The following is a 21,100-nucleotide window of genomic DNA, read 5'->3' on the forward strand; positions in this document are numbered from 1 at the left end:
TGTTGTTGTTTTTGTGGCTGACTGTCAAGGTTAGATTATAGATTCCTCACTTAAGCTTTGATGGTTAATGGTCGGTATTACCTGAATGTGATGACCAAAGCCACTCCTGTGTGTAAAATGTATTGATAAATACCCCAGTAACCCTACCTGCACCAAGTGCTCATACAGCCACCAAGGCACCTTGGTGAAGGGCCTCTGAAATAAATAAAGTTTATGTTTGGGCCATGGGGCCATGGGGCCCTGGGACCCTGGGAGTAATGTGTGATGGATTGATCTGTTACCTCTCTCACCTGAGTCCATCAATCATCTGTGCTTAGTTGCTGCTGTTTTCAATAGGAGTTTTCCACACCCCACTGCTCCCTGACGTTCGCCGCCGCCGGGATCGGTATTGAGGAGTATTAGCTATCGTTTTTTTCCTCTGTGTGCTCTGAAACACGATTTGTCATCAAATTGCAACAGTACAGTCAAGTGCTCACTATGCATAGTGAGAGTCCTTCACAAACGGAAATGGAGAATATGCTTTTGAGAGTCTTTGTTTGCTGGCAACGGACTTCGCAACGAGATCTGCTAGAGACAGGAAAAAGTTCACTTTGGTTCACAGAGTTTTCACAGTGTCGGCAAGATGTCAGTGACGTACATTACATTCATAGCATATATGAAACTACCGAACAAAAATAGTTACAGTTCATATAAGGAAATCAGTCAATTTAAATAAATTCATTAGGCCCTAATCTATGGATTTCCCGTGACTGGGCAGTGACTCTAGCTGTAGGGTAGCAGTGCCCAAGTTATGCATGCTTATCTCTACTCTGAATCGGCCGCTATGTGCTTAGCTATAGCTGGACGGTAGCAGTGCCCTCTCATTCTCAATGTAAGGTGAATCCCTGTCAGGGTCAACCCAGCTGAAGTGGGCTGAGATGTGTGTTAGATGGGAGGTGACTAGCTGCGTGGTTGGTGGGTAGGGGTGTGTGTTAGATGGGAGGTGACTAGCTGCGTGGTTGGTGGGTAGGGATGTGTGTTAGATGGGAGGTGACTAGCTGCGTGGTTGGTGGGTAGGGATGTATGTTAGATGGGAGGTGACTAGCTGCGTGGTTGGTGGGTAGGGGTGTGTGTTAGATGGGAGGTGACTAGCTGCGTGGTTGGTGGGTAGGGGTGTGTGTTAGATGGGAGGTGACTAGCTGCGTGGTTGGTGGGTAGGGATATGTGTTAGATGGGAGGTGACTAGCTGCGTGGTTGGTGGGTAGGGATGTATGTTAGATGGGAGGTGACTAGCTGCGTGGTTGGTTGGTGGGTGGGTGCATGTTTTAGATGGGAGGCGACTGACCGTGGCAGTGGAGAGACAACACACTGAGAGCCCTGTCACTGAGCCCTGCAACCACACATCAGACTTAAAGGTTTTGGAGCAAAGTGGCCGTGTAAAGAATTATGAGTGAGAAAGGCACTGCAGTCCTCCAAGGGATAAAATCGAGTAAATAGCCTGGTAACACTCTCTATCTACTAAAACTGACCCTAGCTCTAACCCGAAACTTAACCCTAGCCCTAACCTTTACCCTTATTCTAACCCTAACCGTAACCTTAGAAATCAGTTGCTTAGCAACGTATAGTTTGTTGATCTGAAAAAAAATCTGGACTATCCAAGTGACCAACAGCCCTAATATATGACATAGGGCTGATAGTGTGTATATGACGCCAATCACTCAGTCATGTCACCTATGAACCCTACGCCCTCTCCGCTTACCTTATCAGCTGACCTCAATAGGCAATGTGGTAGGGTCAAAGGTCAACAATGTGAGAGGCTTTCTGGGTAATCTGAAAAGCACATATTGTAGGCTACTATTACATGTAGGCTATGATTATTTAGATTAAAAGGAAATCTGAGGCAGAAATATTCGAGGGTCAGAGGAAAGCTGAGTTGGGGTTTGCAGGGAGGAGGCTTGCATGACGATAAGAGAGTTTGACGTCTGTCTCCGCCACCCAAACCACATCAGACAAGCCAAACCCTGGCGTCTTAGCCGCCCACTGCATTGCACAGTCCGGCCAAATTCAAATGACTCGGGTTAGAGAAACTATCGCTCCCCTTCTCGCCTCCTGTGTTCTGTTGCCTCTGCTTCGTGAATGTTTTGTCGCCTCAAGGTACGATTTTACATTTGCGTATCTGCCGAGCCACACAATAACTGCTCATAAGAACCGCACCACTTTCATGTGCCAGGTTGCTGTGTTGATGTGTTGTTGCGTTGATGTGTTGTTGCATCAGATAGACACCGTATCTGTGTTGAGCTCTGTTTACGGGTGAACATGAAGGTGCACATCATATTTTTCAGACGGATGGGTTACTGTACCTTTTAGTTCTGTTTTCAAGCCCTACAGTGCATGTAATGGCCAGTCCTGCGGTATATCTTGGCCTAGTTTCCGCTCTTGTTATTACTCCATTTTCAGGCTTCCAGTTGGTGTGTCTCTCCTGCAACTCTTTTGCTCAGTAACACAATGAGGACACCGATTCCTCTGTTCACAGCTCTTTCCATTACAGCCAGCCGCGCATCGCATATTTCTTCATATGAGAAGAAAAAGACCATCCAATCTTGCTCTTAAGGGCTGTGGGATTGAATAAAAGCCTCTGAGCATTTCTTATTAAGGTTGTGAAGGGAATTTAATAACCTCAAATGAAGTGCATCTACAACCAGCCATTGGAGCATAGGGATCACAGTTCCAGCACTGAATGCAATTAGGAACGCAGCAGGCTAGACTGTTAATGTTCATCTTGGAGGTAGATGCCTTTCATCTAGCCTACACAATGTCATACCATAATTCAAGATTAAAGATGCAGATGTGATAGCTGGGGTTTGGCATTTTAGGGCTTGGCTTAACTTTACTTTGCGGTCTTGGTACTTCTTTCTGTCTCTGAGCCTCATCTCTAGTCATTCTAAATTCACCCAGAACGAGAATGCAGTGTGATGTCTGGCACTGCAAGTCCCTATACCCCATGGTTCTGACTGTTCTGTGTCCTGTGTGTTTTGCAGGTGGTCTGAGGGGAGCCTCCATCGTGGATTCTCTGGACACGCTGTATATAATGGGATTAATGGACGAATACAATGACGCAAAGGAGTGGGTGGAGACCAGCCTGGACCTGAACTCGGTAAGATCAAACTCACTCATTGGATATTATCTCTGCCATTCATGTTGGAGGACCAATCGTCTACCACAAACACTCTTAGTAGTGGTCTTAGTGCTGCGGTTGATTTTAGGCCATCTGGTGTCCCCTGATTGACCAAGTTTTCAATCCCTCCTATCTTATTGGATAGTTACTCTGCCATTTATGTTGGAGTACCAATCAACTACCCCAACACCAGAAGTAGGCTGTCTGACTTGGCACTTGTTAGGATGGCATACACTTAATAAAGTTATCACCAGTGCTCTTAGTGTGCCAGGTTGATTTTAAGCCGGTTGTCCCCTGACGGACCCAAAGTCCTGTCCAGGGGGTGGGGCAGTTTGCCAGAGCTATATAGGGCATTCCAGGTGGAGTAAAGGATGTCTTGTGTGGCCAACCCTGAACAACTGATCCATTCTAACCACGATTTGTTACTGTGCCATGGGATGATTTGAACTCTCCCAGAACTCTGTGTGCTGTGGGATTGGATGAATAAAAAAGGGTGCGAGTAAGAGAGAATGTATGTGGAAGCATGGAGAGAGAGAGAGGAGGTCATTGGCCTCCCCATTGAGTAATTCCATGATAATAGACTTCTTCTTGGAGTCGGGAACAGAGAGGTCTGCCAGTTTGGACATTATGTGGAAACTGAGTGAGTGAGCGTGATGGTGCCAGCCAGCAAGGTAAGCGCCGCCAGGCTTTGTGTGCCCTGTTGCTAACGGACTAGTTATAGGCCCTCAATTCCACTCTGTGGAGTCCCTCATTAGGATAGTTAATTTTGTCCAAAGGCAATTTGGTTTAGTCACTAATCAAATATCATCTCCCTGAGATGTACTGGCTAAGAGATGTCTTTATTGTGTTAAGGTGATACATTGTCTGAGGTCAAGCATTTTCTATTGTCTATTCATTGATCTGGCTATTCCCTACAGCACTTCGGCGTTGTCCCTCTTGGGAAATTATACTGAAATCTACTCAAACCTCCTGAGTGACGGGTTTGACGTGCTCTTAGTAGTTGCTGTGAACTTAGATGAGCTGGACTTAGATGTCAATAGATGTCGACGTGCAAAGAACGGTGTTTGTACAGAACATGTATACCATTTTAGACACACAACGCAAGCCATGTCTCGCTCCTTTCTAACTCTCTACTCCCTCCCTTTCTTCCTCTGTTTTTCTTTCTTCTCCCGCCCGCTCACTCACACACGAGTTCACACACACACAGTTTTTCAGTCTTTCCCTCTGGCAGCAGTTGGGCAATGTGAAGATGACTATCGATGTGGGTGTGCAGCAGTAGCTCCTGGTCTTGGCAGAGAGAGCCAGGGCAAGAGACACTCAGTAACGGCAGCCCATGACAAACAGCAACCTCGTCAGCATCATAAAGACACCCAGGGAGGATTTACACTCCCGGCCGCACTTTGTCACTGGGCTAGCGAGGTCAATCTGTCACCATTCTCCAACTCCTCCGATCAATTGTCCCAGAGGGTCTCCTCGTCTGAGTGGACGGATATCTGTCCTGTTATGGACGCCAGGCCATTTTAGGTCAAAGTCACCATACTTTGGGAACTGGGGCAGGGATCTTATTGACTTATAGGGATTGTTCCAAACCTTGATCCGTTTTTAGGCTCAGCCATTTAGTTTTACAAAGTGGCAAAAGAGAATGTTAAAATTACATTTTTTCCCCACACGTTAACGCTACGGAACCTTATGCACCTAATTAAACCACTAACAACGCAGTCATTCATGCTCTAACCAAGTGGTTCTCAATCGGTTTTGGCTGGGGACCCAAATTTGACAATGGCAATTGAGTAATGTTGTATTGCAGCTGCCTTCTTGGGCAGGCTTCACTTGCAAAATAGACTCTGCCTCAACGGGCTACTATTATGGTATTAAAGAAAGTCATTACACAGACATATTAACTGAGAAAACATTTACCAATTGAAGAGAATAAGCTATTTAATTAGGCCACCAGTTCAGGAGTGGGGAGTAATAAATGGTCAGACTCACAACATGACATCAAAAGCAGTCCAATAATGTTCATGAAAAGTAACACATACCAGTGTTTCAAATAGAAAAGCAACAATCATAAGCATTTCTTAATCAGCAATTACCATGTGAATAGTTTCACAACCGTGAAATGTTTTTTAAGGTGTACGTTTTTGACCAGTTCAATAAAATGTCAAATGAATGTCAGAATTAATTAACAACAATAATTAACACATTGAACAATAACTCACTAACACAGATAGGTAGTGCTGAACGGTAGCATGATTTTGACTGCAAGACAGGCGAGAGCAGGATACTCTCCCATTACGCTGCACCAGAACTGTGACAGTGTCATTTCCGGGAGCTCAGTCCACAATCAAATGACAGCTCCACCAGCTGATCCTCTCCGTTGCTTGGCAACGTGATGCTTCCCATCTCCACTCGATAGGGGTCCCCGTATCCAGTCGTCTTGTCTCCTGTTCTCCTCCGGGAAGTTGTCGCAAAACTTTCCCTGCAGCTTGACAAGATGCTATTTAACGGTGTTTCGCCGTGCACTTTGTTGATCTGATTCTGAATCTTGAAATCAGCATTGGGAAACATGTCAACCCTCCCGTTAGAAACATGATTTGCCCAAACAGTAAGCTTCATCTTGAAGGCATCCACTTTGTCCCTCTGTTCATAATCGATTGTGCCCCCTCCCTTGCATTGACACATTGAGAGAATTCAGATCAAAAATATCCACCAGGTAGGGAACCTGCGCGAGCGTTTCCTCACAATCGGAAAGTTCGGGCAGAGGGGACTTGTTTACCAAAAGAAACGCAGCAATCTCTGCTCGAAGCTCATAAAAGCGACCAAACACTTTACACCTGGAAAGCCAGCGGACCTCTGCATGATAAAGCACCTGATGGTGCTCCCTCCCCATATCCCTGCAGAAGGCCTAAAACACCTGCTTTCCCTAGAACTCTTTTTGATATAGTTGACACGCTGGATCACATCCTGGAGAGTGGCGTGGAGCTCAGGCACCATGTCCTTCGCTGCCAATGCCTCCCTATGTAGGAAGCAGTGGTTCCACGTCGCACTCGGTGCCATCTCCAGGATCTGCTTTACTACAACGGGGTGCTTTCACATCATGGCACCCATCCCAGGCCAGTCCCACGGAGCCCAGGTACATATTCACCTGAATATGAGAGACACCTGAAACCCCACCTCTTTAAGGAATACCTAGGATAGGATAAAGTAATCCTTCTAACCCCCCCCCCCCCCCCCCCCTTAAAAGAGTTAGATGCACTATTGTAAAGTGGTTGTTCCACTGGATATCATAAGGTGAATGCACCAATTTGTAAGTCGCTCTGGATAAGAGCGTCTGCTAAATGACTTAAATGTAAAATGTAAATGTAATATTCATTGTGTTAAAGACAGCCTCTGCAGTGGTGGTGGTGGGCAAATCCGCACTAAAAAGGAACTGCTCCTCAAAGTTATTATCCCATCCCATTCTAATGTATGGTTAGCCACATCAGTGGATTCATCTAGCTGCAGTGCGTAATGGCCATTTGCACTGATGCGCTCTGATGTCTGTCCCGAATTCTCCTCTTCGTGGTGTCATTGGATAGGGATGTGGTTTTAAGTTGTTTGTCAGCAAACTCTCCCAAGATTTCAGTTCACATATCAATCGCAGCAGGGGGTATGAGATCCTCTGCGCTGGTGTGGGCTTTTTTTGCACTTAGCAATGCGCTGGGCCACAAGGTATGATGCGAAGTGCCTTTTCTTGTACCGTGCATAGGTTCTTCAATGAATCTTGTGAGGCCTCCAGATATTGACATTTCCTTCTTTTTTTAAAAGTCAGCTGTCTTATCTTTGTGTCTTTTCATTTTGGAAGGGTTTCATGCTCTCATTAGCTAACAGCTCGTTGCATAGGACGCACTGCGGTCTACACTCACCCTGCCTGTCTTATTTGTAAATCAAATCAAAGTTTATTTGTCACGTGTGCCGAATACAACAGGTGTAGACCTTACAGTGAAATGCTTACTTACAGGCTCTAATCAATAGTGCAAAAAAAGGTGTTAGGTGAACAATAGGTAGGTAAAGAAATAAAACAACAGTAAAAAGACAGGCTATATACAGTAGCGAGGCTACATACAGACACCGGTTAGTCAGGCTGATTGAGGTAGTATGTACATGTAGATATGATTAAAGTGACTATGCATATATGATGAACAGAGAGTAGCAGTAGCGTAAAAGAGGGGTTGGCGGGTGGTGGGTGGGACACAATGCAGAAAGCCCGGTTAGCCACTGTGCGGGAGCACTGGTTGGTCGGCCCAATTGAGGTAGTACTGTATGTACATGAATGTATAGTTAAAGTGACTATGCATATATGATAAACAGAGAGTAGCAGCAGCGTAAAAAGAGAGGTGGGGGGGTTGGGGGGGCACACAATGCAAATAGTCCGGGTAGCCATTTGATTGCCTGTTCAGGAGTCTTATAGCTTGGGGGTAAAAACTGTTGAGAAGCCTTTTTTGTCCTAGACTTGGCACTCCAGTACTGCTTGCCATGCGGTAGTAGAGAGAACAGTCTATGACTGGGGTGGCTGGGGTCTTTGACAATTTTTAGGGCCTTCCTCTGACACCGCCTGGTGTAGAGGTCCTGGATGGCAGGCAGCTTAGCCCCAGTGACGTACTGGGCCGTATGCACTACCCTCTGTAGTGCCTTGCGGTCAGAGGCCGAGCAGTTGCCGTACCAGGCAGTGATGCAACCAGTCAGGAGGCTCTCGATGTTGCAGCTGTAAAACCGTTTGAGGATCTCAGAACCCATGCCAAATCTTTTTAGTTTCCTGAGGGGGAATAGGCTTTGTCGTGCCCTCTTCACGACTGTCTTGGTGTGTTTGGACCATTCTAGTTTGTTGTTGATGTGGACACCAAGGAACTTGAAGCTCTCAACCTGCTCCACTACAGCCCTGTCGATGAGAATGGGGGCGTGCTCAGTCCTCCTTTTCCTGTAGTCCACAATAATCTCCTAAGTCTTGGTTACGTTGAGGGATAGGTTGTTATTCTGGCACCACCCGGCCAGGTCTCTGACTTCCTCCCTATAGGCAGTCTCGTCGTTGTCGGTGATCAGGCCTACCACTGTTGTGTCGTCTGAGTGATGGTGTGATGGTGTTGGAGTTGTGCCTGACCATGCAGTCGTGGGTGAACAGGGAGTACAGGAGGGGACTGAGCACGCACCCCTGGGGAGCTCCAGTGTTGAGGATCAGCATGGCAGATGTGTTGCTACCTACCCTCACCACCTGGGGGCGGCCTGTCAGGAAGTCCAGTTGCAGAGGGAGGCGTTTAGTCCCAGGATCCTTAGCTTAGTGATGAGCTTTGAGGGTACTATGGTGTTGAACGCTGAGCTGTAGTCAATGAATAACATTCTCACGTAAGTGTTCCTTTTGTCCAGGTGGGAAAGGGCAGTGTGGAGTGCAATAGAGATTGCATCATCTGTGGATCTGTTTGGGCAGTATACAAATTGGAGTGGGTCTAGGGTTTCTGGGATAATGGTATTGATGTGAGCCATTACCAACCTTTCAAAGCACTTCATGGCTACAGACGTGAGTGCTATGGGTCTGTAGTCATTTAGGCAGGTTGCCTTTGTGTTCTTGGGCACAGGGACTATGGTGGTCTGCTTGAAACATGTTGGTATTACAGACTTAATCAGGGACATGTTGAAAATGTCAGTGAAGACACCTGCCAGTTGGTCAGCACCAGTGGCGTGCCGTGGGCCTGGGGCCTGGGCCTTCAGTGAGGTACTACACAGTCCCACCCGAATTAATCCACCTCTTATTACCATCATTATGATGCCATGGCTCTAGACACTATACATTTAGACAGAAACGCAGTATAACCAGGCGTTGCGTCACCTTGAAATTGACAAATTGACATTTTTGGGTAAACAGTGTTTACCCAAAAACATGACACAATCAATGAGTCTTTTCAATATTTCCCTTCACCTTTTCATTGTGCAGCTCCGTTGCCCTGCACGCTTGTTTTTTGAGCTGTAGATCCACTCCGGTGTCCCCAAAAGTTTTCAAAAGCACAATTGCTTGTAAGTGCCCAGCCGTACTTTGGAGTCTCGTTGCTGCCTTGGTTAGACAACTCAAGTTTGCAAAGCCAGTGTGGCTCCAAACACCAAATCGATCACTTGCAAATAATAGGCATTCCCAGCAGTACAGTTTGCAGTGCTTCTCGGAGCCTGTGAGCCATTGACAGCGCTCGTAGTTGAAACTTTGAAAGTGGCTTTCCCGCCTGTGACAGGCTTTGTGGCGTCGGGCGACCTCTCCTTACAATGTCTAACTTTTCTTGAAAAGTTCGTCTTGAGAATGGCGTTATAATTATATCCTCGACCAAATCGATATCTTCTCCTCCTTCCGCCATTGTGGGTTGAAAAAACAGCTTAGTAGTACGCAAATTAATTTGTTTATCAAATTCAGTTTCCTAGATCTGCATAGACCTGCCCATAGGACCTGCCTCTCAATATTGGTAATCCAATCAAAAGACGTGCACGCACTACGCCTGCTAGCTGGCTCCTGTGTAACACTGGAGCCAGCTAGCAGGCGTACAATAGCCAACTCTAAAGCTGATTGGTTGACACTAAATTTTCATTTCCATTCACTATAAGCTACAAGCGCCCGCACTGTTGATTCTGAAGGCCTGAGGGCAGATTTTAGACCCCTGGCAACACATGATGGCTGAATATGATTGGATAAAAGATCTAACATAAAGACCAGCCCTCCAAATCTCAACCTGGGGCTGGAAGCAGTGCAACCAAGAGGAAAGCTATGAAATGAAGAGTATAACTCTTACTCTGGGGAATAATTTAATACATATTTGTGGGAAAATATATATTTAAAAAAAAATTATATTCTGATGATGTTTAGGCCAGCAGAGAAGGCCTTGCAGGCCCTGACGGCCCACCACTGGTCAGCACATGCCCGGAGCACACGTCCTGGTAATCCATCTGGCCCCGCAGCCTTGTGTATGTTGACCTGTTTAAAGGTCTTACTCACGTTGGCTACGGAGAGCGTGATCACACAGTCGCCTGGAACAGCTGATGCTCTCATGCTCAAAGCGAGCATAGAAGTGATTTAGCTCGTTTGGTAGGCTCGTGTCCCTGGGCAGCTCGTGGCTGTGCTTCCCTTTGTAGTCTGTAATAGTTTGCAAGCCCTGCCACATAAGACAAGCGTCGGAGCCGGTGTAGTATAATTCAATCTTAGCCCTGTATTGACACTTTGCCTGTTTGATGTTTCGTCGCAGGGCATAGCAGGATTTCTTGTAAGCTTCTGGGTTAGAGTCCCGCACAGTACAGGTGATCTAGAATTGTTTTCCCTCTGGTTGCACATTTAACATGTTGATGGAAATTTGGTAGAACTGATTTAAGTTTCCCTGCATTAAAGTCTCCGGCCACTAGGAGCGCCACCTCTGGGTGAGTGGCATCCTGTTTGCTTATTGCCTTATACAGCTGACTGAGTGCGGTCTTAGTGCCAGCATCTGTCTGTGGTGGTAAATAAACAGCCACGAAAAGTATAGCTGAGAACTCTCTAGGCAAGTAGTGTAGCCTGCAATTTATCACAATATACTCTACTTCAGGCGAGCAAAATCTAGAGACTTCCTTAGATTTCGTGCACCAGCTGTTGTTTACAAATATGCACAGACCGCCGCCCCTCGTCTTAGTGTGCTTTTCTATCTTGCCGGTGCAGCGTGTATCCCGCTAGCTGAATATCCATGTCGTCATTCAGCCACGATTCCGTGAAACATAGGATATTACAGTTTTGATGTCCCGTTGGTAGGATATTCGTGATCGTACCTCGTCTAGTTTATTGTCCAATGATTGCACGTTGGCGAGTAGTATTGACGGTAATGGCAGCTTTCCCACTCGCCTTTTCGGGTCCTGACCAGGCATCCGGCTCTTTGTCCTCTCTACCTGCGTTGCATCCTCTTGCAAATAACATGGATGTCGGCCCTGCCGGATGTTTGGAGGATGTCTTGTGCACCTTGTTTGTTGAAGAAAAAATCTTTGTCTAATCCGAGGTGAGTGATCGCTGTCCTGATATCCAGAAGCTCTTTTTTGCCGTAAGTTACGGTTGCAGAAACATTATGTACAAAATAAGTTACAAATAACGCAAAAACCCCCACGTAATAGCACAATTGGTTGGGCGCCCGTAAAACTGCTGCCATTTCTTCCAGCGACATTTTTAAAACCATATTTGATGAAGTCGGGATCGTATTTTCTCTTCTTGACCGGGACCGGGTTGTCTGCCTTGTTATTGACATTGGATGCAGCAGTAGATGAAGAGGAAGCTGCACGTTTAAAAAAAACTTAAATGGCAGTTAACTATCCACATGTGCAATGCCTGCAGAACACATCTGCGTATTTAGCTGTCAATCAAGCTAGCTGTCAGAAGATGATCTGTATTATCTGATTGGACGTCTCACACTTAAAATAAAACAGTGTTGCAGAATAAAAATGTTATTGGATCTGTGTGTGTGTGTGTCAAGAAGTCTGCCATTTCATTGGATCAGTGTGTGTGGGGGTGGGCGAGAATGTTATTGTATTGATCAGTGAGTGTGTGCAGCGCAAAACCCCTCAGAGTCGGATCATCTAGCCGTTTCACCACTGCGGACGCGGTGCATGTGTCAAGTCAGCATCAATAAGCGATGCGACGGTATCCATTCAAAGTAAAAGTTTCAGTGTGGCGATTACCTTTTCGTAATAATGTCCCACCAATATCCAGCAACTTCGCACAGCCATAGAAGAGGAGTGGGACAACATTCCACAGGTCACAATCAACAACCTGATCAACTCTACTGTATTGTGCTGCATGAAGCAAATGGTGGTCACACTGGTTTTCTGATCCATGCCACTACCTTTTTTTAAGGTATCTGTGACCAACAGATGCATATCTGTATTCCCAGTCATGTGAAATCCATAGATTAGAGCCTAAGGAATGTATTTCAATTCTGATTTCCTTATATGAACTAACTCAGTACACTCTTTGAAATTGTTGCATGTTGCTTTTGTATTTTTGTTCGGTGTAGATGGTTCCTCTGTTTTCAGATTGATCCACTAAAGAGCTTTGTGAGTGACAGAAACAGCAGAAGCCATGTTGATTTTCTCCACAAAGTCTAGTGAATAATACAAGGCTACACTTAATACTGTGGGAAATAGAGAGGTGTGAGGGCAGACTGAAAGTTAAGTGTATTTGTCTTTGTGCTGCTGAGTAAATGAATTAAGGTGGTAGAATGTCACTCTCCTCCGCTACCGAAACGAAAATAAACTCCCCAAAATCCTGATGCACATCCTGACGATTTCATATGAAGACGCAATACTCTGATCAAACACTTTCCTCCAGTGACTCAACCAATTAGAAAGACAAGAGCAACTTCGGAATGCCTCCATCTAATGTTAACTTTGCAAAATTCCACAGGCTGTTTATCGGTTTCGAACATCAAATGAATAGTTGGAGGTGTCAGTGTTGATTAGTGTTTTGGGGGTTTGGTAGTCCCTGGCTGCCATAGATAGTGATTTAGATCCTTCTCTTATAGCCCCATATTAGTTTTCAAGGGGTCGTTTTCTTCGGGTTTCGAGTCCCCTGGTTAGTCTAGTGACTGCTGTGGGATGAAAAGGGGGGATAAATTGTATTTTCCTCTTGCAGGTCTCCAGTCTAAGTCTCTCATCATGGTTGGCTAATAGAAAGTGATTAATGAACTCTTGCCGGCTGGGTTTTATCCCCTATTGACAGATCCATCCCCCGTTACCCCTCCTTCGAGGCTCTCGCCTTCAATCCTTCTCTTTTGCCTTTCTCAGCTCTCTGTTTCTCCATCATAGTCATTCTAACATCTCTCGGATTTCGTCTCTCAGAGGAAAAGTTGCAGTGAGGTTTGTGATTGTGTTTCAAAGAGAACAGGCCACTGTGATCTATCCAGACAGAGCAGCTGTCTCTTGTGGCTCCAGCTCATCGGTTTTTCACTCTCTTAGATATTCAGAGGGCAAACAGGGTAACTGTGCAAGTGATCACAGACAAGCTATATCCTTATCCTTTTTGTGACATTTCAGTATGCGTATTCCTTCGTACGTCAATGGAATAGGCCTATAATCGACACTAATATTTCTAGACCAATGACAGAGATGAGTCTCTCCCTCAAGGTCTACCTAGAATAGGAAAGGTTCCCAACCACCTACAACCTAACCATTCATTAACATGGTAATTCAAGTTGCCCTAGAAAACACCACTGTTCTTAACAAAGACCATCAACTGACTGGATAATTAGCACATCCAGGCCCTTCAGTGTTAGAGAGTCTCTCGTGGGTGTCGTTTGGAGAGGGCTGAGGAGAAGGAGCTTTGTTTATCTCTTGTGTAGCGTGTTGCTTTTCCCTGCCTGGAGGGAGCGCAGATGCTTGCATATCAAAGTGTCTGTAAACAGCCCAGAAGCACAGGGGCAAAACTGAGAGGCAAGAGAGGGGAGCCTTGCAATGTTCCCGCAGGCTGTTGTCACACTGAAAGGTCAAGCGAGTGACGTGTGATGTGTGAGAACACTTAATGTGTTCCCTGATTTGGCCAAGAGATGAATGTGTAAATGGACCAGGCAAAGCACTTCAGGGACCCATCCTGCTTGGTCGGTTGCCCTAAACACACCAGGTTAGATGTGTTACTCTGGTTTTGTAATGGTTCTTCTACAGTACCAGTCAAAATGTTGGACTCATCTACTCATTCAAGGGGTTTTCTTTATTTTTTTTACTATTTTCTACATTGTAGAATAATAGTGAAGACATCAAAACTATGAAATAACACATATGTAATCATGTAGTAACCACATTTTTTTTAAACAAATCAAAATATATTTTAGATTCTTCAAAGTAGCCACCCTTTGCCTTGATGCACACTCTTGGCATTCTCTCAACCAGTTTCACCTGTAATGTGTTTCTAACAGTCTTGAAGGAGTTCCCACATATGCTGAGCACTTGTTGGCTGATTTTCCTTCACTCTGCGGTGCAACTCATCCCAAACCATCTCAATTGGGTTGAGGTCGAGTGATTGTGGAGGCCAGGTCATCTGATGCAGCACTACATCACTCTCCTTCTTGTTCAAATAGCCCTTACACAGCCTGGAGGTGTGTTGGGTCATTGCCCTGTTGAAAAACAAATGATTGTCCCACTAAGCGCAATCCAGATGGCAGAATGCTGTGATAGCCATGCTGGTTAAGTGTGCCTTGAATTCTAAATAAATCACTGACAGTGTCACCAGCAAAGCACCATCACACCTCCTCCTCCTCCATGCTTCACGTTGGGAACTACACATGCAGAGATCATCCGTTCACCTACTCTGCGTCTCACAAAGACACAGCGTTTGGATCCAAAAATCTCAAATTTGGACTCATCAGAACAAAGGACAGATTTCCAACCAGTATAATGTCCATTGCTCATGTTTCTTGGCCCAAGAAAGTATTTTCTTCTTATTGGTGTCCTTTAGAGGTGGTATCTTTGCAGCAGTTCGACCATGAAGGCCTGATTCACACAGTCTTCTCTGAACAGTTAATGTTGAGATGTGTCTGTATCTTGAACTCTGTGAAGCATTTATTTGGGCTGCAATTTCTGAGGCTGGTAACTCTAATGAATTTATCCTCTGCAGCAGCGGTAACTCTGGGTATTCCTTTCCTGTGGCGGTCGTTTGAAAAAATACGTAACGGTTCCATATTTCAATGTTTTGTTTTCGAAATGATAGTTTCCGGATTTGGCCATATTAATGACAAAGGCTCATATTTCTGTGTTTATTATATTATAATTGGGTAACGGATGTTCTCCTCCTCGTCTGAGAAGGAGCATGGATCAGACCAAAACGCAGCTTTTGTGGAATACATAATGAATTTATTAAACAAGACGAACACGAAGCACACTTGATAAATTACAAAATAACAAAAACGACGTAGACCGACCTGGACATGAGAACTTACATAACACGAAGAACGCACGAACAGGAACAGACTAAACAAACGAAACAGTCCCGTGTGGTACATACACAGACACGGAAGACAATCACCCACAAACAAATGGTGTGAACAGCCTACCTTAATATGGTTCTCAATCAGAGGAAACGTCAAACACCTGCCCCTGATTGAGAACCATATAAGGCTAATTAACAATGAACCTACACAAGAAACAAATAACATAGACTGCCCACCCAGCTCACGTCCTGACCAACTAAACATAGCTAAACAAAGGAAAATAAGGTCAGGAACGTGACAGTACCCCCCCCCCCCAAGATGCGGACTCCGGCCGCAAAACTGAACCTGTAGGGGAGGGTCTGGGTGGGCATCTGTCCACGGTGGCGGCTCTGGCTCTGGACGTTGTCCCCACCCCACCATAGTCAATCCCCGCTTCCGTAGCCTCCTCCCAATGGCCACCCTCCAAATTAACCCACCTGGATTAAGGGACAGCACCGGACTAAGGGGCAACACCGGGATGAGGGGCAGCACCGGACTGAGGGGCAGCTCCGGACTGAGGGACAGCACCGGACTGAGGGGCAGCTCCGGACTGAGGAGCAGCACCAGACTGAAGGGGCAGCTCCGGACTGGCTGACGGCTCTGGCTGCTCATGGCTGGCTGACGGCTCTGGCTGCTCATGGCTGGCTAACGGCTCTGGCTGCTCATGGCTGGCTGACGGCTCTGGCTGCTCATGGCTGGCTGACGGCTCTGGCTGCTCATGGCTGGCTGACGGCTCTGGCTGCTCATGGCTGGCTGACGGCTCTGGCTGCTCATGGCTGGCTGACGGCTCTGGCTGGTCATGTCTGGCGGGCGGCTCTGGCTGCTCCTGTCTGGCGGAAGGCTCTAGCGGCTCCTGTCTGGGGGAAGGCTCTAGCGGCTCCCGTCTGACGGCTTTGAAGGCTCAGGACAGACGGGCAGTGCAGGCGGCTCTGGGCAGACGGGCAGTGCAGGCGGCTCTGGGCAGACTGGCAGTGCAGGCGGCTCTGGGCAGACTGGCAGTGCAGGCGGCACTGGGCAGACGGGCAGTGCAAGAGGCACTGGGCAGACGGCAGACTCTGGCCGGCTGAGGCGCACAGTAGGCCTGGTGCGTGGTGCCGGAACTGGTGGTACCGGGCTAAGGACACGCACCTTAAGGCTAGTGTGAGGAGCAGTAACAGGACGCACAGGACTCTGGAGACGCATAGGAGGCTTGGTGCGTGGTGCCGGAACTGGTGGTACAGGGCTGGAGACACGCACCACAGGGCGAGTGCATGGAGGAGGAACAGGGCTCTGGAGACACACTGGAAGCCTGGTGCGTGGTGTTGGCACTGGTGGTACTGGGCTGGGGCGGGGAGGTGGCGCCGGATATACCGGACCGTGCAGGCGTACTGGCTCCCTTGAGCACTGAGCCTGCCCAACCTTACCTGGTTGAATGCTCCCCGTAGCCCGACCAGTGCGGGGAGGTGGAATAACCCGCACTGGGCTATGTTGGCGAACCGGGGACACCATGCGTAAGGCTGGTGCCATGTATGCCGGCCCGAGGAGACGCACTGGAGACCAGACGCGTTGAGCCGGCTTCATGGCACCTGGCTCAATGCCCAATCTAGCCCTGCCAGTGCGGGGAGGTGGAATAACCCGCACCGGGCTATGCACACGTACAGGAGACACCGTGCGCTTTACCGCATAACACGGTGTCTGCCCGTACTCTCGCTCTCCACGGTAAGATCGGGAAGTTGGCGCAGGTCTCCTACCTGACTTCGCCACACTACCCTTTAGCCCCCTCCCCCAAGACATTTTTGGGCTTGACTCACAGGCTTCCTACCGCGTCGTCGTGCTGCCTCGATTCGCCGGTATCCCTCCTCACACTGCGCCAGAGAATCCCAGGCGGGCTCCGGCACTCTCCCTGGGTCGATCGCCCACCTGTCGATCTCTTCCCACGTAGTGTAGTCCAGACCTTGCTCTCATTGCCATTCCTCCTTGCGCTGCTCCTGCTGCCGCTTATCACGCTGCTTCTTCCCACGCTGCTTGATCCTAGGTTGGTGGGTGATTCTGTAACGGATGTTCTCCTCCTCGTCTGAGGAGGAGCATGGATCGGACCAAAACGCAGCTTTTGTGGAATACATAATGAATTTATTAAACAAGACGAACACGAAGCACACTTGATAAATTACAAAATAACAAAAACGACGTAGACCGACCTGGCCATGAGAACTTACATAACACGAAGAACGCACGAACAGGAACAGACTAAACAAACGAAACAGTCCCGTGTGGTACATACACAGACACGGAAGACAATCACCCACAAACAAACGGTGTGAACAGCCTACCTTAATTGATAGGACTGTTTCGGTTTGTTCACGTTTATTATTTTTGTATTTGTGTAGTGTTCAGTTTATTTATACTAAAACATGGACACTTACCACTCTGCGTCTTGGTCCGATCCCTGCTACACCTCTTCAGAGGAAGACAGCCGTTACAAACGTGCCTATTAGAACATCCAATAGTCAAAGGTATATGAAATACAAATGGTATAGAGAGAAATAGTCAACACTTCATAATTCCTGTAATAACTACAACCTAAAACTTCTTAACCTTTAGGGGCCACGGGTGCCGCTAGCGGCACTCCTCCCACATTCCATTGAAAAGGCAGAGCGGCAAATTCAAAAAAAATATATTTTTTTAAATATTTAACTTTCACACATTAACAAGTCCAATACAGCATATGAAAGGCAGACATCTTGTGAATCTAGCCAACATGTCCGATTTTTTAAATGTTTTACAGGGAAGACAAAATATGTAAATCTATTAGCTAACCACCTTAGCAAAAGACACCACTTTCTAACACCAATCAGTTTTTACGTCCATCACCAGCTATCACTAATTCGACCAAATGAAGATATATATAGCCACTAACCAAGAAACAACTTCATAAGATGACAGTCTGATAACATATTTATTGTATAGCATGTTTTTTTTTTTTAAATGTGCATATTTATGGTATAAATCATAAATTACATTTCAGCTACAATCAGAAAGCAGCCATAACATTTACAGACACCAACATCAAATACCTAATTACTCCTCATAAAGCATTTCTGAGAAATACATACTGTGCAGCAATTGAAAAACAGGATTCTTGTGATTCCAGACAATATTTCCGATTTATTAAATGTTTTACATCGAAAACTAAATGTAGCGCTAAATTAGCATAGCCACGCCAGACAGACACACTTGGGCGCGCGCGACCAGTTGACATGCACGACAGATATATGAAATAACATTATAAATTTGGTCTTACTTTGGCTGATCTTTCATCAGAATGTTGATCAAGTTGTCCTTAGTCCAGAAGAGTCGTTCAATCCATTCAGAATGGCAACTTTCCATCTTCATTTAGCAGGGGTACTAGTCGAGTGGCACGGATCTCTCCAACGTAAACAAAGTAAACATTACGGAACACGGCAAAACTCCCGAAAAAATTCAAATAATCTGATTAAACTATATTGAAAAAACATACATTACGATGACATGGTCTCATTTATCAAATCAAATCCGAGCTGGAGATAGTTCACATCCGAAACGGCAGCAAAACAAAACATGATATCTCTCCCAAGTCGCGCGCTTCTGACTTCCTGAAATTGACGGTCACGTCAAAGAAATAGGTCTTATTTCACGTCAGAACAAGATAAACGCAAGATTTCTCCTCTGACGTCCTCTTGACACCCAGAGGAAGGCGTACGAGGTGTGTTTCGGGTCATAGGTGGCATGACCATGTATAGGCAGAGCGTTGAAGCGAGCATAAACATCTTGCATTTTACTTCCTGGTCGGGGAAAGTGCTGCCAAAGGACTTGTGTTCCACTCAGAGAAAAAATTAAAACGGTTTTAGAAACTAGAGACTCTTTTCTATCCAATAGTATTAACAATATGCATATTGTAAGAGCAAAAATTGATTAAGAGGCCGTTTGAAAATTTGCACATATTTTCCAGTTTTTCCAATACGCCCCCTATAGCCCAAACAGGTTAACTGGGAATATTGATGAACTGGGAATACTGAACCACCAGCTTTAATATGTTCTGAGCAAGGAACTTAAACGTTAGCTTTTTTACATGGTACATATTGCACTTTTACTTTCTTCTCCATCACTGTTTTTGCATTATTTAAACCAAATTGAGCATGTTTGATTATTCATTTGAGACTAAATAGATTTTATTTATGTATTATATTAAGTTAAAATAAGTGTTCATTATTCATTATTGTTGTAATTGTCATTATTATAAATAGGGCTATCTTCTGTATACCACCCCTACCTTGTCACAACACAACTGATTGGCTCAAACACATTAGTTTAGAAGGAAAGAAATTCCACAAATTAACTTTTAACAAGGCTCACCTGTTAATTGAAATGCATTCCAGGTGACTACCTCATGAAGCTGGTTGAGAGAATTCCAAGGGTGTGCAAAGCTGTCATCAAGTCAAAGGGTGGCTACATTGAAGAATCTCAAATATAAAATAGATTTTGATTTGTTTAACACTTTTTTGGTTACTACATGATTCCATGTGTGTTATTTAATCGTTTTGATGTCTTCACTATTATTCTACAATGTAGAAAATAGTAAAATAAAGAAAAACCCTTGAATGAGTAGGTATGTCCAAACTTTTGACTGGTACTGTACGTGTGTCTCTATTAAGATGGAAAGGGGGTATCTATTATGAATTGAAACCCACAGGCACCATTCTTACTTGCGTTATATCATTCATAATGTCCCCAGAGGTCAGTTTACAGTTACGAGAGGGTTAATCAAATCCAGTCATGCAGAAAAGATCAAAAGAACATTATCTGATTATCTTACCAGAAAAGCAGACATTGATTTCTTCAAATATTTTGACTTTTGTTAGAAAATGCCAAAAATGTTGCCAATTGCTGTGGGGCCGATGATGGAAGAAGAGTATAGCTGTTCTATTCACCTTCAGAGGAATCTTGAAACCTCAGGCCTAAACTGTGCAGCAAAGTTGTATAACTGGCCTGAAACTTTCATCTGAAAAACAGAGTGACCGTCAGCCGAGAGAGCAGGGGTTCACTTTATCAAACCCCTAGAAATTACCCTGATTTATTACATACTGATTGATATATTGTAGTGCCCTTATTGAACCCCTATTCACAAAAAAACGATGCCTTGATTGTGAGAAATGACATGTTATTTCAATTAAAATGCTTCAGTATGAGATGACTCAGTTCACCAGTTTACATTTGCATAATGCGTCTCTGGCCATCAGTAAGTGCCTAGATATGATAAACAGCTCATATGCAGATGAATAATGTGTAGCTTATAAAGTAAGACGTGATCATTCCATGGTATGCTTTGATAAACCTTTTTGAGCTTTTTATTCTTAACAATGCTGGGTAACAGATCAAAATGTTTCTTGTCTCTTTGTCATCTCCCCGAGCAACCGCCTACTGTACCCTACCCTTACTCTGCCAGAACATGAATTTTTGCTCCAAAGACAAGTAGGTTGTGTTCGTTCATCTGCGACTCCTGGCTGTTCTAAACTGGAAGACCACCCTTGGGTACGAACTTGTCTTTCCTTCCTTGTTTATCAACTGGTTTAAGTAGGTTGGCGTTTGCTATCTGATTTCTGGAAGCTCACTGTGCAAACTTAGTAGACCTTGCAGCTGTCTAGGCTCTTGGAGCAGATCTGGATCAGGCTCTTGTTGTTTACCTCAGTAGGCCTGATGGCTGACCTGATCTGGCCTCATGTCCACTGTAAACGTGCCTCCACAGGGCTCCAGTCATTAGGGCTACTGAAACCTGAGGACATGTATCATATGAGGGGCTGCTTGACTGAAGATGCCATGCCCCAGCCATGAGGTCAAGACATCCTGCTGACATCCTATCTCTGCTGGAGGAGAACAATGTGTGGGTGGTTTATTACAGATACTACGTCCTGTTATTTACTGTAACACCAGTGACATTTGAATTCCCTCTCTA

General features: G+C 45.6%; 1 protein-coding gene across 2 annotated transcripts in view; it reads left to right on the plus strand.

The window, feature by feature from the left end:
• Positions 1–21,100, plus strand: part of LOC139573860 (mannosyl-oligosaccharide 1,2-alpha-mannosidase IA-like) — a 216,271-nt gene that overhangs the window by 124,879 nt on the left and 70,292 nt on the right. For both annotated transcript variants that reach the window (XM_071397788.1, XM_071397789.1), the window contains exon 3: positions 3,018–3,133. In XM_071397788.1, the coding sequence (XP_071253889.1) occupies positions 3,018–3,133 (116 nt within the window). The remainder of the gene's footprint in view (positions 1–3,017; positions 3,134–21,100) is intronic.

Source organism: Salvelinus alpinus, chromosome 4, assembly GCF_045679555.1.
Source record: "Salvelinus alpinus chromosome 4, SLU_Salpinus.1, whole genome shotgun sequence".
Lineage (NCBI taxonomy): Eukaryota > Metazoa > Chordata > Actinopteri > Salmoniformes > Salmonidae > Salvelinus > Salvelinus alpinus.